The sequence below is a fragment of the Triticum dicoccoides genome, chromosome 2B, assembly GCF_002162155.2.
Source record: "Triticum dicoccoides isolate Atlit2015 ecotype Zavitan chromosome 2B, WEW_v2.0, whole genome shotgun sequence".
NCBI classification, from domain to species: domain Eukaryota; kingdom Viridiplantae; phylum Streptophyta; class Magnoliopsida; order Poales; family Poaceae; genus Triticum; species Triticum dicoccoides.
Genome location: NC_041383.1, coordinates 818,433,477 through 818,450,207, shown reverse-complemented (window position 1 = coordinate 818,450,207; position 16,731 = coordinate 818,433,477). Strand labels below are relative to the sequence as shown.

The following is a 16,731-nucleotide window of genomic DNA, read 5'->3' as shown; positions in this document are numbered from 1 at the left end:
ACTTGTAATACAAAAATTATTTTAAAAAAAGGTTTCTCAGAAACGAGCTATCAAGTGTGAAGATGCATGACTTTCAACCCAAATGCTCAATCTTATGGCCACATTAATGACATAGTTTGTTCAAATGATCTTATATTGTGCATAAGGGTGCATCTTGGAATGGCAAGCAATGTTGCCTAAGGAAGTTTTCATTTTCTTAAGACGAAATCCATTTTCTGAGTGCCCAAAATGATTTTTTTTGTGAATGATCTACCATATATTAGTTGCAAAATTGGACCAAATTAATTTTATAAAATACTAGGACATATTTAATGCAAAATTGACAAAATGGTTGGGTGTCAAAAGTTTTGATCCACCTCTCGTGAAAAAGACAAATTTCCACCGATTCAGTTGGAAGCGGGTCAAATTGGAACTGCAACTGCCTTATAGTTTGCTATTTATTTTTTGCAAAAATCATTTCTAGTTACATAAGTACCTATTTAATCAGAAATACATGGTTTGGTTTTGATACGTCAAGGTTTGGATGGTGGCCGAGGGCCCCAACTCTAGAACACGTAAACTCGCATGCCCGCCGTGTGGTCACCGCGTGACCGTGGCGTTGCCATGCGTCTAGGCGGCCTAGGCATGTCTAGTGGGTTCGACACTCCCCAGGTACGTGCTAGGAAGAAAATTACAACATAAGATTCTCACGAGGAGACCGATCTATGCTCAAACATGAATTGGCAACCAAGTGTTTGATTAGAGGTACGGGAAATGCACATGGCTAATGGGCGTGAGTTTTGGCTGAGGATGATCAGTTACTAAGAAGACTGTCTTCACAAATTTTCATCTCAAAAGGAGGAGCCTAGGTGGTACTTGCTTTGCAAAGTACCACACCGAACATAAATATGAATATTGAAGCCGGGCTCAAAATAATGAATGGATTGAGCTGAAATTTGGTGGACGATGGTTATTTGGGCATAGGAAAGCACTGTAGAAAATGGATACCATTTGGACATGCCAAAGTGGTACTTCCTTCACAATGCTCTTCTCTGGACAGAAACTTCAGAAAATTAGTGAGAGAAATTGGCTAAATGAAATGAGTTCAAATTTGGTGTAGGTAAGTTACATAGGCATATAGAATATGTGGAAAAAATTCAACTCATTAGGATATACATAGCTAGTACTTCTTTCACAAAGGTTCTAGGTGGACAAAAACTTTGGAAATTTGCCGAGGAAGATTTACTAGTCAAATGGAGCTGAATTTGTCATGAGGCAATGATTTGGATAGGAAAGAGTGCCAAACATTTTTAGGGAAACCAAGAATATATAAATAGCACTTCCTTCACAATGCTCTTCTCTGGACAGAAACACGGAAAATTAGTGAGAGAAATTGGCTAAATGAACTGAGCTCAAATTTGGGTAGGTAAGTTACATAGGCATATAGAATATGTGGCAAAAAATCAACTCATTAGGATATGCATAGTTAGTACTTCTTTCACAAAGGTTCTAGGTGGACAAAAACTTTGGAAATTTGCCGAGGAAGATTTACTGGGCAAGTGGAGCTAAATTTTGTCATGAGGCAACGATTTGGATAGGAAATAGTGCCCAAAAATTTTGAGGGCAATCAAGAATATATAAATAGCACTTCCTTCACAAAGTGTTGTTCTGAACAGAATAGAAAAATGAATATTGTTGAATTATTTTTTAACTAGGCAGGAAGGTTTTTTACATATTTGACGAAGATATGACCCAAAGAATTTATGAGATTTTTTGGGAATTTTGGGAATAACAGAAATATAGGTTGCTTCACAACCTAGGGCAAAAATTGACACATGGACAAGACACATAGGCAAAACCGATGAGGTGGCGCCTAGTCATAGCAACCCATCACAATTTACAAGGTTATGACCATCTATATTGGTCGTGATCAGCTAGAAATAAGGCAGCGGACCAGTGCTATCTGCTTTATGACCATTTCATGTAAGGAAATTACGACCTTTCTAACCAAAATGGTCATTATAGTTCAGGGTTTGGAGCCCCCCGAACAGCTTTTGACGAATTGGTCTCAAATGGTCGTAGATTTATGACCAATTCTTCCAGGGTCACTGACAGAAGGTCACAAGTTGACATATTTCTTGCAGTGGTTGCACCAGAGGACACAATCGCTAGGTGATGTTCTGACATCCACAGTACCTGCAAAAACTAGACTGTATTTTAAGTTAGAAGTATTTGAACCCAATCACCTTTTCCATGTTACTTGCACCTTACCTGAATTTTGTTCTTGCACATTTTCCTGTGTTTCCCATATAATCTAATCTGTAGAAGCTACTGCATCAAATTAAGTAAATGCATCCTCCTTTCTTCTCCAAGTTTGTTCCATTCTGTTCACCGAAAGTCTGTAAAGTGGAGTTGGGAACGAGAGAGTGCCATAGATTTGCTTGAGGTTTTGAATTATTTTTTGCATCAGCTTTGCATGTTATACATTTGCATACTGATTAGTGCCATAAAGTAGTGGCAACTATTTGTTTGAGTAAGCTCATGTTTTTACTCAAATCCTGAATTACCAGTAATATACAAAAGTTTATCGTGATATGATCTGCATGAAAACGCTCATTTGATTTTATTAGTGAATGCTTCATCTAATGTATATTCCTCCATACAAATAATTTAATTTAATTTGAGCGGAATAGTTGATGGATGGATGCGAGAGAGGACTACTAGCAACACACAAAAAGGTAAACATGATTCTTTATAGTTAGTTGGCTCTTTTGTTTGGAGCAAAATATAATTTGCAACCCAACTGGTTATTTCATTTGCTTTCACATGCTTCAGTGAGAAATTGCAAAGAATAGGTTTCGAATTACACATTAGCTCTTGATGCAACGTCATTCATTTCCACCACATAGAGATTATTGGCAACACAGCTGAGAGGAGGTGAGTGAAAGTATGATAACATTATTGAGATTTTAGACCCAATAGTATTTGAACTCTTGTTATAGATCATCTGTAAGTACTTTTGGCTAATAATTGTCGGCATTGCATGCCTGATTGGGTTAGTCAACCCCAATGTTCTCTATTGCAAGTTAGAAGAATTTAAGATGGTCGAATTTGAAATCAACAATGTTAGTAAGTAGAAATATAGTGTCAATACCGTGAAGAAATGTTCTTGACAAAGCCTTTTGATATAACAAAATGGAGCTTTATTAGAAAAGTGGTGGTCTCATAGAATTTTGTAGTCTACACATGGTCGCATTTAAAACAACACTACCTTTGAGTGAGCATCAGTGAACAACACAGAGGCATTGCCGGACATCTGGAACCAGCACCGACGTGCCTGCTCGATGTTTCAACGAACCTTTCCACCCTGGAGCCATTTGTGTAACTAGGTACGCCCCGCCCCCTGTCGACGACCTCCATGGCAGACACCACACCCGACAAGTGTTCGGTCAAATGCCATTGAGCTTATTTTCGAATGCTCTGTCGTTTTTTAGAGTACGAGGGATGATGAGTTGCTCGATCATGGAGGATGAGTTGTTGTGCAATGCGCGGCTGGCCATGTCCGTGGATTTCATAGGTAGTAGCAGAGGGGAGCCCTTCTGGGAGCAAGTGCACGACAAGTTTCATGCACGAAAGCACAGACATGTACATCATTCAACCACACAACACGAGACCTGCTACTTCTTGAGCTTGCGTTGGTTTTTCACTTGAAGAGGAAAGGATAATGCAGCAAACTAGAGATAAGTATTTCCCTTAGTTTGAGAACCAAGGTATCAATCCAATAGGAGACAACGCACAAATCACCGAATACCTGCACAAACAATCAAACAAACTTGCACCCAACGCAATAAAGGGGTTGTCAATCCCTTCACGGTTACTTGCAAAGTGAGATCTGATAGAGATAGATAAATGATAAAAGTAATTATTTTTGGTATTTTTCGTTTATAGATCGGAAAGTAAAAGATTGCAAGAATAGTAGATCGGAAACTAGAATTGTAGATCGTAAACTTGTATGATGGAAAAGAGACCCGGGGGCCATAGGTTTCACTAGAGGCTTCTCTCAAGATAGAAAATAATACGGTGGGTGAACAAATTACTGTCGAGCAATTGATAGAAAAGTGCAAAGTTATGACGATATCTAAGGCAATGATCATGAATATAGGCATCACGTCTGTGTCAAGTGGACCGAAACAATTCTGCATCTACTACTATTACTCCACACATCGACCGCTATCCATCACGTCCGTGTCAAGTACTTTTAGCTAATAACTGTCGGCATTGCCTGCCTGATTGGGTTAGTCAACCCCAATGTTCTCTATTTGCAAGTTAGAAGAATTTAAGATGGTCGAATCCTAAGCTATGAAATCAACAACGTTAGTAAGCAGAAATATAATGTCAATATCATCAAGAAATATTCTTGACAAGCCTTTTGATAAAACATAATGGAGCTTTGTTAGAAAAGTGGTGGTCTCATAGAATTTTGTAGTCTACACATGGTCACATTTAAAACAACACTACCTTTGAGTGAGCATCAGTGAACAATCAAAGCCAACCTGGAGGAAGATGGGACAAACTAGGAGGAGCTCATCATAGTCGGATCTAGGTTGTTGGTTGGCCTTGGTGAGGACGCTAGAGGAATGGGCGAGATGCACCGATGATGTACGTGTTCATCCAGCTTCTCCCTCGTCTCCCTAGACATGGAAGACCTCCTTGTCAAGAGCCACTGTTAAATTTTACATTGCAAGATATTGTGCATCAATGTGCATATATCATAATGAATATGATAAGTTTAAAGAAAGAGGGGAGAGTATATTTTTTACTTTGATTTTCTTCGCTGTGCATCGTATTTGTTTGCCTTTATATTCCTTGTGGTCACTAAACGATCATACTTGTTGCTGTCAAAGAATAAGAAGGGACAAACATTGTCATTGCACTATGTGCATATGTCATAAGACAACGTGGCACCATCTCTTGTGGTATGTCAGACATACAATACACCATCATCTCTCGCCGAGGACCATTTCAGAGAGTTGTTATTGAAGTTTTGAAGATGTGCCCAGTCAATGGTAAGATGATATTACCAAATTTCGAAGCGACAACGGTGCCTCTTTACTTTTTTTTTTCTCTCCATGTTGTGCGTCAAATGTAATGCTAAAAAAGCAACATCTTCCCTATCTGGTTTTCTCTCTCTCTTTTTTGGTTTTGTTTGCTCGGGTTTTCTTTGTTTATTTTCCTTTTTTAAAAATTCCCGAGCTTTTTTAAAGTCATGAACTTTTCAAATACATAAACATTTCTTTTCAAATCAGTCAACATTTATAAAATTTGCAATTTTTTTTTCAAATATGTGAACTTTTTTTCAAATGCATGATCTTTTTCAAATCCATGATATCTTTTCAATTTGTATGAACCTTTTCCAAAATCCACGAATGTTTTCAAATTCGTAATCGATGAACTTTTTTCAAATGTCATGAAGTTTTTCAATATTTTGATTTTTCTTTAAGTTCTTAAACTTATTTCAAAATTTGGTGAATTTTTGAAAATGTCATGAAATTTTTCAATATTTTGATTTTTTAAGTTCGTAAACTTATTTTATAATTTGGTGATTTTTTTTTCAAATTCCACAATTTTTAAAAATGTTTTCCAAATTTGAGTTTTTTGTTCAAGATGTTGACGTTTTCTCAAATTCGTGATTTGTTTAGAAAAATCCCAATTTTTGTGAACTTTTTTGAATTCACAAACTTTTTGCAAGTCCTTGAACTTTTTCGAAACCCGCATAATCTTCTCAAATTCTTGTAATAGTTTGAAATATGTGAACTTTTTTCACATCGGCAAAAAACTTTCTTTCAAATGTGCGAAACCTGCGTTTTATTTCCAGGTTCATGAACTTTCATGAAACCAGCTGGAATCCGAGAAATTTTTTCAGAATTCGCAAAAAAAAAATAAAATTACACAGGTTTTTGGAATTCATTTTTTTTATTTTTTTTGTGGTGACAAATCATTTTGAACCGTATGAAATCGGGGGCGTGCTACGCGTCGGCCGGCGGATCAGTTAAAGAAATCCGTCACCTCGGGAGTCGTCGGATGTGGCTCAATCTAGCGGCAGAGTGTCATCCTCTATTTCCGCAACATAATAAGTCGTGTTGCATAAACATTTGCAAAACCGGTGGTCATGTCGGAAGACGTTGCTGCTGGGCCTGCGCTGCGCGCGCCCGGCCCAGAGGCTTTGGGCCCAGGGCCCGCGAGCGAGAAGGGAAAACCTGGGCCCGGCCGCTAGAAAGTTGCGTCTCCGTCTCCCCCACCTGCGCCGCGCCGCGCCGCTAGAAACTTCTTCCTCCCATTCGCTCGCCACCATTAGCCCCCCCTCTCCCCCGCCCCCAGCCGCCGCCCCGGACGCAACCCTAACCCTACCCCCGCCCCCGCCCCCCCCGCCGCCTCGCCGCCCGAGCCCGCCCGCGCCCATGGACCCCGAGCAGCCGGCGTCCGACCCCGCCGCCGCCGAGCCGGAGGAGGAGGACCAGGAGGACGACGAGGAGGAGGAGGAGACGGAGGCGGCCGACCCGGAGCAGGAGGCGGCGGAGGACGCCCTTCTCGACCGCGCGCAGGCCCTCATCTCGCGCGTCGTCGAGCAGGAGGCCAACCCCAACCCGCGCCTCATCCACACCCTCGCCACCATCTGCGAGGACCAGGAGGCCAGGTACTCTCTCACCCATCCCCTCCCCCTTCTCCCTGCTTCCGCGGTGGGGAATTCGCATCGCCCCGCCGCCGCCCGCTTTGGTCGATTGATTGATCTATTGGTTACCAGGGCTTGCCCTCGCCGCGTTCGTTACACGGCTTGTTTCGCTCGCCTGGGAGAGAGGCAAAACCGTAGTGTTCTCTTCATACGACATTTGTGCCGTTTGCTTGCGGCCTAGGAAGCCGATGTAGTGAGGAAAGGCATAAGAGATGGAGTGGCTATGCAAGCCAAGCCCAGCGAGTGGAGTGGAGTGCAGTACTCGATAAAAAACAAAAAACAAAAAATAATACTACTGCCGTGTGCTTGCTTGCCAGTGTGTCATCATTTCTTACAAAGCAGTTGGGGTTGACCATGTAATGTAGACCCTGTATTTTTCTCTGATTTGATCTCGGCAAAATCGGTGATATGATGATGTTGAGGTTTTCAGAACCCGGTGCAAGTTTAATCTCTTTGCTTTTTATATAATCCACAGCAAGTATATATATGAAGGCACCTGCTTGATTGAGATTTGTAGGCTTGTACCACATAGTCACATTGCTCTTTATAAATTCCTTTAGATGCTACTCTGTGCGAATAACATTGATGAACTAGGAAGTTGCTGTATATGAAAGATGGATTGCTTGCCTGAGTTAGCCTAGGCAAGTTTTAGCGCACTCAGTTTGAGGCTTGCCTTTAGATGGCACTCTGTTTTAGTAACATTTATTTATGAACTAGCACTTGTTTGATTTTACCACAGGAAAATCTGCTATGTGGTTTACAGTATGAACCCTCATGCTTCATTGAGATGCATAGCTCATAATGTTTTTGCTGAATCACATTGCTCCTAATATTTCTCTTTTCGCTCATCATAACCATGCCTATGTCCCCTGCAGGCACCTGCAGGAATGCGCGAGTGATCCGTCCTTCAATAACACAAACACAAGGAGCTCCCATACTATAGGCAAGCTGGCGAGTTTGATCAGGGTGCGTGCTCTGCTTTTCTGCATCCATCGGCCTAATAACCTGAATCTTACCTGTTTATTGCTGAGATTAATCGTTGCTGCCTCAACCGTGCCTGCAGGAGAATGATGATTTCTACGACCTAGTGTTTTCTAAGTTCCTGTCCGATACATCGTACCCTTTGCCAGTACGCTGTGCTTCTGCTAGGCTGCTCCTAAGCATCCAGGATGCATTTTCGGTTAGCTTACCCCTCTCCCTTCATGCATGCACACTCTTTTGCTTTGCCATCATACTTCAATCTTCTTCTGTTTCCTACACTACATTCTATTAACTTGACGCGTGTTTGTGTCCTCAGCCTCAGTTTTCTCATCCTTTTGAAGATGCTACCCTAGAAAATATAAAATCCTGGATAAAGGAAGATGGTGAAGCATCGGATGAACGTGATTGGAAGCATCTAGGAAGTGGTAAAAAACCCACAGAAACTGAGATGATGAGAACATATGCTATTGGGTTGCTCTCGATGGCGTTGTATGGGTACGTACTGTCATGTCTTACCAATATGAGATCTTACTTATAGCATTCTTCTCTTCTTCATCAGCCTTTCTGTTATCAGTAATCTAATTGTTGCATTTTCTTGTTTGCCAGTGGTGGGCGTTTGGTAGAAGATGTCTTGAACATGGGTGTATCAGCCAAGCTCATGCGTTTTCTGCGAATACGAGTCTTTGGTGATGCCACATCTCCAGAGAAAGATGCCAATCTTCCACCAGATACCAAGCATCCACGGGGTAGAGATGAGAATAGGGGCAAAGTACGATTGCTTCAAGACAGTTCTATACTGGACGGAACAAGGGCTGGAGATGGAATATCGACTGACCCAACTTTGGAAAAACAGTTTGATCGTGATGTTTGGATGAGGCAAGCACACGGAGAACAGGGGATGGATGACACTGGTTACCTGCAACGTGATGATGCTGATTCTACATTGGATCCTTTTGATGCAAAGTCAGTCGATGGGGAAAAGTATCCTGCAGGTGAAAGCCTGAGAGATGAGCTCTTGAAGAGAAAGTTCAGCCGTACAGGATCTCGACTAAGAGGGAAGATCAAACCAGGTGAAGGCTTGCCTGAAAGTGAACGGACACCTTTATCGCCAACAGGATTGAGAATGGGAAATCGGACTAGCAAAGACAAGAATGCGGCTAAGGTTGAGGACCCAAAGAAAGCAATCGATCTGAACAATAGCTCTGCAGCCCCCGAGTCTGATATTCTTAGTATTTCTAAAGAAGAGTATGAGGACCGGTTCAGGGATTGCATTATCGGCTTGAAGGATATAACTGACATTGTTTTGAAGGCAGTGAGAGCTGCAGAAGCGGAAGCCAGATCAGCGAATGCTCCTGAGGAAGCTGTGAAAGCAGCAGGTGATGCTGCTGCTGAGCTTGTGAAATCTGCTGCTTTAGAGGTATGCAATAAGACATCTCTGGGCCTCCCAAAATAGGAATACTTATACTTGACACTGATTCATTTTCTGCTTCATTATACGTTAGTAACTTTTGACACGCTATGTTTTTGAAGGTTTGGAAGAGTGAAAATAGTGGTGATGCCGTTGTATTAGCTGCGGAGAAAGCTGCAGCTACTGTAGTCGATGCTGCCATGTCCACTAGCGTCTCAAGGTAATGGAAGAAACACATCTTCTCTGTGGTGTGTCTGTGTGTGTGTGTGTCGTCTTAATTCATTATATTGTTGTTCCTTTTCTGAGTTTAGTTGGTATTGCAGAAGCTCTGACCAGGTTAATGAGGAGCATGTTGTTGAAGAAACTGTGAAAATTAGTGAGGACCAGGATCTGGAAGATTTTGTTATCATTGACCAGGAGCAGCTCTTGCTACTTCGGGAAAAATATAGCATTTTGTGCTTGCAGTATCTGGGAGAGTACGTTGAAGCTTTGGGTCCTGTTCTTCATGAAAAAGGTGTTGATGTTTGCCTCGCATTGCTGCAACGGGGAATCAAAGACCAGGAGGGATGTGGCCACGTTTCACTACTTCATGAAATTCTTAGATTAATTTGTGCCCTGGCCGCACACCGGAAATTTGCTGCGCTATTTGTTGACCGGGGTGGTATTCAGAAGATCCTCTCTGTCCCTAAGATTACTCAGACATATACTGCTCTGTCGGCATGCTTGTTTACTTTCGGTTCTCTCCAGGTAAACATAGAAACCTAAGCTGGCTGGTCATGCATTCTGTTGATCTGTTCATGGTTTCCCTTGACCGTTCATTTATCCTATTGCTAAGCATCCTCTGTTCTTGCAGTCTACCATGGAACGTGTTTGTGCGCTTTCACCTGACACACTCAACAATGTGGTTGAACTAGCGCTGCAACTCTTAGAATGCCCACAAGATGCAGCTAGAAAAAATGCAGCCATATTCTTTGCTGCTGCATTTGTGTTCAAAGCTGTTCTGGATTCATTTGATGCACAGGATGGGATGCAAAAACTTCTGAATATATTACAAGTTGCTGCATCTGTAAGGTCGGGTGGTAACTCTGGATCCTCCAACGCGAATCAAGGGAATGACCGATCACCTGCTGAAATTCTGACTCAGTCAGAAAAGCAGGTCGCGTATCATTCATGTGTTGCACTACGGCAATATTTTAGAGCTCATCTCCTTCAGCTTGTTGATTCCATCCGGCCAAGCAAGAGTATCCGTAGTATTGCTCGGAATACTTCCAGTGCAAGAGCTGGTTACAAACCTTTTGACATCGGCAACGAGGCTATGGATGCTATTTTTCGTCAGGTCCAGCGGGACAGAAAGTTAGGACCTGCTCTCGTAAGAGCTCGCTGGCCTGTGATGGATAAATTCTTGGCCTCTAATGGTCATATTATCCTGCTAGAGTTATGCCAGGTAAAAATATGGTATTGTTTTTCTTTTCTGCTTCCTCTGAGAAATACAATGTTTGCAGTTAAGCTGATTTGATTTACAACAATCTGTTTCAGAGTCTACCTGCTGATCGGTATCTTCATGACTTGGCTCAGTATGCATTTGGAGTTCTTCACATCATAACTCTTATGCCACACAGCCGCAAATTGATGGTGCATGCTACATTAACTAACAACCGTATTGGTATGGCTGTTATACTAGATATAGCAAACAGTGTTGTTGGCTATGTTGATCCTGAGGTGTGTTTTTCCTTCTCAAGCTATGCATTAACTAAGCTTTACAAATCCAACAGTATTTGCCTTGCTGAAATTATTCCAAATAATGTATCCTTTTACCATCCTTTGTGCATTAGGTGATCTGTCCAGCATTGAATGTGCTTGTCAATCTTGTATGCCCCCCTCCATCGATCAGCAACAAGCCATCCTCAGCTGTTAATCAGCAACCTGCAGGAAGTTACTCAGAGAGCAGAGACAGGAATGCTGAAAAAAGCACTTCAGAAAGAAATGTTGCAGCGAACCAAAGTGAATCTCGGGAACGATATGGTGATGGCACACCTGTTGTGTCATCTGGAGTTGTTGGTGACAAGAGAATATCGCTAGGCGTAGGAGCTGGGGGTCCTGGTCTTGCTGCTCAACTGGAACAAGCTTATCGCCAAGCTCGAGAAGTAGTCAGAGCCAATAATGGTATAAAGATTCTTTTGCAGCTTCTTGGCACTCGGATGGTTACACATCCTTTGGCTATTGATGCTATTCGAGCACTTGCCTGTCGTGTACTGCTTGGCTTGGCTAGAGACGATGCTATTGCACATATACTGACGAAGCTCCAGGTATCGTGGACATCAGATCAATGCACTTCTTTTCATGCTCTAGCTATGACCTGTAACGTAGAAACTTTATCTTACTATTGCATGACTACAATCTCAATAATGAGCAACTGCTAGCGACTACTCCCTCTGTTTCACATATAGGGGTCTATCCCTTCCCCCCCTCTTGCCTTGTTTCGAAATGCAAGTCCACTACAGAATTAGTATTTTAGTTAATGAGGTATTGCTGTCTTACAAAGGTTGAACACTACCTATTCAAACTAAATCATGGGATAGTTGGCTAAACATGTTCACCTTTCCCTTTCCCCCTCAATTTCTCTTCCTTTGTCTGTGTGAAAAATGCCATGAGATTGAAGGGATTGAGTGGCAACCAACCAAGCCTATTCTTTGTTGTGATAATAGGGCTGGCAAACTGCCCCTCTCTGATATCCTTCTTTTATCATCTCTTTACACGTCTCCTCGTCCTGGGCAACTTTGTTTTTGCGGATGTGCCCCCTAGGTCAGTAACTTAATTATTAACATGTTATTTCAGGTAGGGAAGAAATTATCAGAACTGATTCGTGATACGAGTACCCAGTCATCTGGAGGTGATAATGCAAGATGGCTAAATGAACTGACCCAAGTGGCAATTGAGCTCATTGCGGTAAGGAACACATATTGCATTGTGTTACTTTGAGTTGCCCAAGATTTAATATTTGTTGAGTTTTTTGCTGGTATTTTGCTGTTCATCAAGTCAATGAGCACACTGCTTGTTGTATATGTTCGATATTCCTTGGTTACTATGGATATTGTATAATCAAGCATGCTTATAAAAGGTAAAAGTAGTGCTGATGTGGGAGTACAACTTGTGGTCCTTTGACGTTATCCAGTTATGCTTGCTTCCAGTGGGATGTTTTATGTGACAGACTTCCCTAATTTAAGATTTTAATGCGTGCCTAACATACTGTGGTTTGAATTTGCACATCTGAAATGGGAAAGATGAGCTGAATGAATGTTTTTTTTTCTCCTGATAGGTCTTGACTAATTCTGGTAAAGAAACAACCTTAGCAACTGATGCTGCTGCTCCAGCGTTGAAGCGCATTGAGCGAGCTGGCATAGCAGCTGCTACTCCTGTCTCTTACCATTCCAGGTTTGACTTCATGTGATATTTTCCTTTTTAGTTACTTTTCCAGCTTCAGGATCCTACATTGGCTCTTCTTTTGTGTGTAGGGAACTGATGCAACTGATACATGAACATCTCCTTGGATCTGGTTTGGCTGCTACTGCTGCCATGTTGCAGAAGGAGGCTGACCTTGCACCTTTGCCATCAACTGCTGCAGTGCTACCTGTCCACCAGCCCGCTGCCCTGGAACCATCATCTGTTCAAGTTCAACAACAGTGGCCTTCTGGCCGTGTTCAGGGATTTCTGTCCGACAAAACAATGATTGCTGCAGATCAAGCTGGCCAACGATCAGATTCTGTTGTGCCTTCATCTAAGAAGAAGGCACTGGTATTCTCATCCAGTTTCTCTAAACGAAATCAACCCTTTGTTTCGTTTTCTGGTAATAGAGCAAGCAATAGCCTGAAAAGTCCTCTACCTGCCGGAAATGTGGACAGTATGACTTGCTCTGCCTCTGCTGCCAATACTGGAGATGTGGAGACATCGCATAAAACACCAATGCCCTTGCCACTTAAGAGGAAGCTTGCGGATATGGAGTTTAGTTCTGCATCAGCAGCAAAGCGCCCTGCAATAATGGATCAAGCATCCCAATCTCCTGTGTTCCAAACTCCTGCTCCTACTCGCAGAGGCCTCTCTGTGGCAGTGGATTCTCCTACTGCAGCATTTCATCCAGGAAGGACAAACTTCAACAACATTTCCACTGAGAACTTTGAAGATTCTCAATGCACACCTGGAGTGGTAACAGGCACACCACATCTTGGTGTAAATGATCAACAAACAGGAACTTCGGAGCGCATGACGCTCGACTCATTGGTTGTACAATATTTGAAACATCAACACCGCCAATGTCCTGCTCCAATAACAACTTTGCCGCCAGTCTCTCTGCTGCACCCTCATGTTTGCCCCGAGCCTAGCCGCAGCATTAGTGCACCAGCAAATGTAACTGCTCGCATGGGAAGCCGTGAGATAAACAGGGAGTTTAGCGGGATCAAAGTGCCCCGCAGGGATCGCCAATTTATATACAGCAGGTTCAAGCCATGCCGTGTTTGCCGTGATGAGGCCTCGCTGTTGACTTGCATGACTTTTATTGGAGGTGCATCAAGGGTGGCGGCTGGGAACCATAGTGGTGAATTAAGAATATTTGACAGCAACCTTGCAAATCTCATTGAGACGCACACTTGTCACCAGAATCTTGTTACTATGGTGGATTCAACATCTGTTGGTGGAACTGAGCTGATTCTCTCATCTAGCATAGATGAGGTTAAGCTCTTTGATGCTTTCTCACTGCATACGGGGCCTTTGCACACATTTGATAACTGCAAAGCTGCCAGGTTTAACCATGCTGGGACTTTATTTGCCTGCCTTTCTACGGATGCAAATCACCGGGCGGTTCTATTGTATGATGTCCAGACGCATAATGTTGATATGCAGCTTCCTGATAACTCCAGCCTGCCAGGTTCAGGCCGGGGTGTACAACCCATTATACATTTCAGTCCTTCAGATGATATGTTGCTGTGGAACGGAGTCCTGTGGGATAGACGAAGTCCCACTCCTATCCATCAGTTTGACCAGTTCACAGACTATTGTGGCGGCGGCTTTCATCCAGCTGGAAACGAGGTAATCTTTTTCTTGGACTGCAGCTATTGATTATTCTTTCAGTTTATATTCCTTCAAACTTGTATTGGGGCATGCATTTTTGCCCTTACTAGGTCACTGATTTCCTTGCATTACCACAACCATTCCTCTACCTTCTCAGCCAAGACGTTTGTGTCAGTTAGTCGTTCTCAAACCACAACAGTCTAGGATGGAAATTTTATGTCATTTTATTATACTCACGAAGTTGCATTGATGCATATAGTTTGGATGCACTACCTGTGTTTCTGGGTTTCTATACTAGCAAGTTACGGCCGACACAAAGTCCAAGCAAGTGTGGTGTGAGATCTTCTGAGCAAACTTGTTTGCCTTTCCTTAAAACAATATAAAATTTGCTGTTAAGTTCAACAGCATGACCAGCTGAAGTATATTCCAACTCAGCGACTGTGCCATTTATGCTGCAAGAATGCCTAAGCATAGTAAGAGAAGCATGGTAGTAAGATATTTATCACCTGTAGGTTGACATTGCACTGAAAAATGTAAAAAAATATGGCATGGCTTGGGAACAATGCATATGAGTACTTGCTTATAGTATTTGTGCCAGAGGATGTTCAGCATTTGATTGCTTATTTTTAAGTTCGTGCAAGTTCAGAAGTGTATGCTGGTACTTGTTTTGTGGAATACTGATGTGAATTAATTTGATTTCCTCACTGTAAAAGCTTCCTTTTATTCTGTAGTCCATCCTAATCCAGAATGCTAATTAAGCCACATCACCAGGAACCATAACCATTAGGTCGAACTTCACATGTTGACCCTTTTAGATCTGATGTACTTGAGACTGAGAGACTTGATAGGACACTTAGGTAAAATGATGAGAATTTATGAAACGGTTCCCATTGACATATGAAGAAAAAATACTTGGTAGTGACATCCTCTGGGGCATGGGTGATATTACCATTTACCAATTATTTTGGTCGGAATTTGTTTCTACTTTGCACATCTTCTCATTCCTGTCTACATTGTTTTGCAGGTGATCCTAAATTCAGAGGTGTGGGATCTGAGAAAGTTTAAGCTTCTGAGGAGTGTCCCTTCCCTGGACCAGACAGTAATTAAATTCAATGGAAGTGGTGATGTTATCTATGCCATCCTCAGGCGCAACCTTGAGGATGTAACATCATCCATCCAAACCCGAAGGGTCAGGCATCCCCTGTTCCCTGCATTCCGCACGATCGATGCCGTCACTTACGCAGACATTGCAACCGTCCAAATAGACCGCGGCGTCCTCGACCTTGCCACCGAGCCCAATGATTCCCTTCTCGGAGTTGTTGCCATGGACGACCCTGATGAGATGTTCTCCTCTGCTCGCATATTCGAAGTTGGCAGGAAACGGCCAACCGATGATGACTCGGACCCGGAGGACGGAGGGGACTCGGAGGAGGATGATGACGACGACGACGACTCGGACGTGGACGTCCTCCTCGGGACCGATTTAGGGCTCGGGGACACGGATTCCGAGGATGATCCAAGTAACAGCAGCGGTGATGATGGCGGTGACGATGAAGACGAGGAGGATATGGACAGCGGGGACGAAAACGATGACGATGATGAGGAAGGCGACTTTGATGTGGGAGGGGGGTTGCTGGAGATGATGGGTGGTGGTGAGGGCGATGAGAGTGACATGATCGAGTCCTTCAGCAGCGGTGAGGAAGAAGGGTGGCTCATGTGAGAGCAGATGATGATTCTCTTTTCTTTGTACGCATGGTCGCGTCGCGGTGGTGAGGGCGGCACGTGGGGATGCAGGAAGAGGCAAGGCAAGGCTAGGAGGAGCTGAACGAGAAACGACGTCTTTGGTGCAAACAAGAAATGCAAATCTGTATGCTCAAAATTATGGTTGTAAATTATTGGCCTTGCTGGGAGAAAGTGTACGTTACGTGGGTTGGGAGTAGCTGTTGTTACCTGTGAGAGCGCAACGCAAAGTCTGTCTGAGGCATTAGGTGTTGTATGTAAAAGCAAAGCTGGTAATTTTTCGCTGTTTCTCATCGGTTGAAAATTTTGGAAATGTCATGTGTTGATGCTGTGCTGTCTGAAGAGTTTTATTTACTGTTTTTCTGGGTTGTTACGTTTCATGGCAACTTGTTCTGAGACACTTTCTGGGTTGTTTCATTTCATGGCAACAAGGATGGTGAGACCCTGCCCAGCTAGCTTGTACACATCGCTATTCCTAGTTGAGACTCTTCAGCACTTTGATTGTAAGATGAGATGTGCTAGGAAGGTAGAAATCCTATAAATTCTAACACAAAATAAAATAAATCCAATTAGAAATTTAGTGGGCCTGGCCTAACCATCCTTGACAACAAGTCATTTGAAGTAGAGGAGTATTTAGCTATGTATACTATGTACCTGGCCTAACCATACTATGCTATAGACATGTACATGCTCCTTCCAAGGTTTTGAGGAGGCCCATTCAGTCAAGTAGATCTGGTTAATACAATTTCCCAATCATGTTGTAAATATGCACAAAGGTCTGGAGCAGTCTTAAACATTCAATCCAGTCGGCTGCCAACAAAATCTTTTTCTA

General features: G+C 42.8%; 1 protein-coding gene across 1 annotated transcript; it reads left to right on the top strand.

Annotated features, from left to right (window-relative positions):
- The first annotated feature begins 6,434 nt into the window (after window positions 1-6,434).
- LOC119366593 (DDB1- and CUL4-associated factor homolog 1-like) lies at window positions 6,435-16,258 on the top strand. Its single transcript, XM_037632349.1, has 14 exons — window positions 6,435-6,673; window positions 7,585-7,675; window positions 7,773-7,889; window positions 8,007-8,185; window positions 8,297-9,107; window positions 9,221-9,318; window positions 9,422-9,845; window positions 9,952-10,542; window positions 10,635-10,817; window positions 10,931-11,404; window positions 11,934-12,044; window positions 12,415-12,530; window positions 12,611-14,177; window positions 15,184-16,258. The coding sequence occupies exons 1-14, from the start codon at window positions 6,438-6,440 to the stop codon at window positions 15,877-15,879; spliced, it is 5,694 nt and encodes a 1,897-aa protein (XP_037488246.1). The 5' UTR covers window positions 6,435-6,437; the 3' UTR covers window positions 15,880-16,258.
- Window positions 16,259-16,731: the final 473 nt, after the last annotated feature.

What these genes read in the sequence shown, in the direction of transcription:
- LOC119366593 (XM_037632349.1), top strand. Translation starts at nt 6,438, where the DNA reads ATGGACCCCGAGCAGCCGGCGTCCGACCCCGCCGCCGCCGAGCCGGAG. An exon ending in AGCTGGCGAGTTTGATCAGG is followed by an intron (nt 7,676 to 7,772) that starts GTGCGTGCTCTG and finishes CCGTGCCTGCAG; the next exon opens with GAGAATGATGATTTCTACGA. An exon ending in CTCTCGATGGCGTTGTATGG is followed by an intron (nt 8,186 to 8,296) that starts GTACGTACTGTC and finishes CTTGTTTGCCAG; the next exon opens with TGGTGGGCGTTTGGTAGAAG.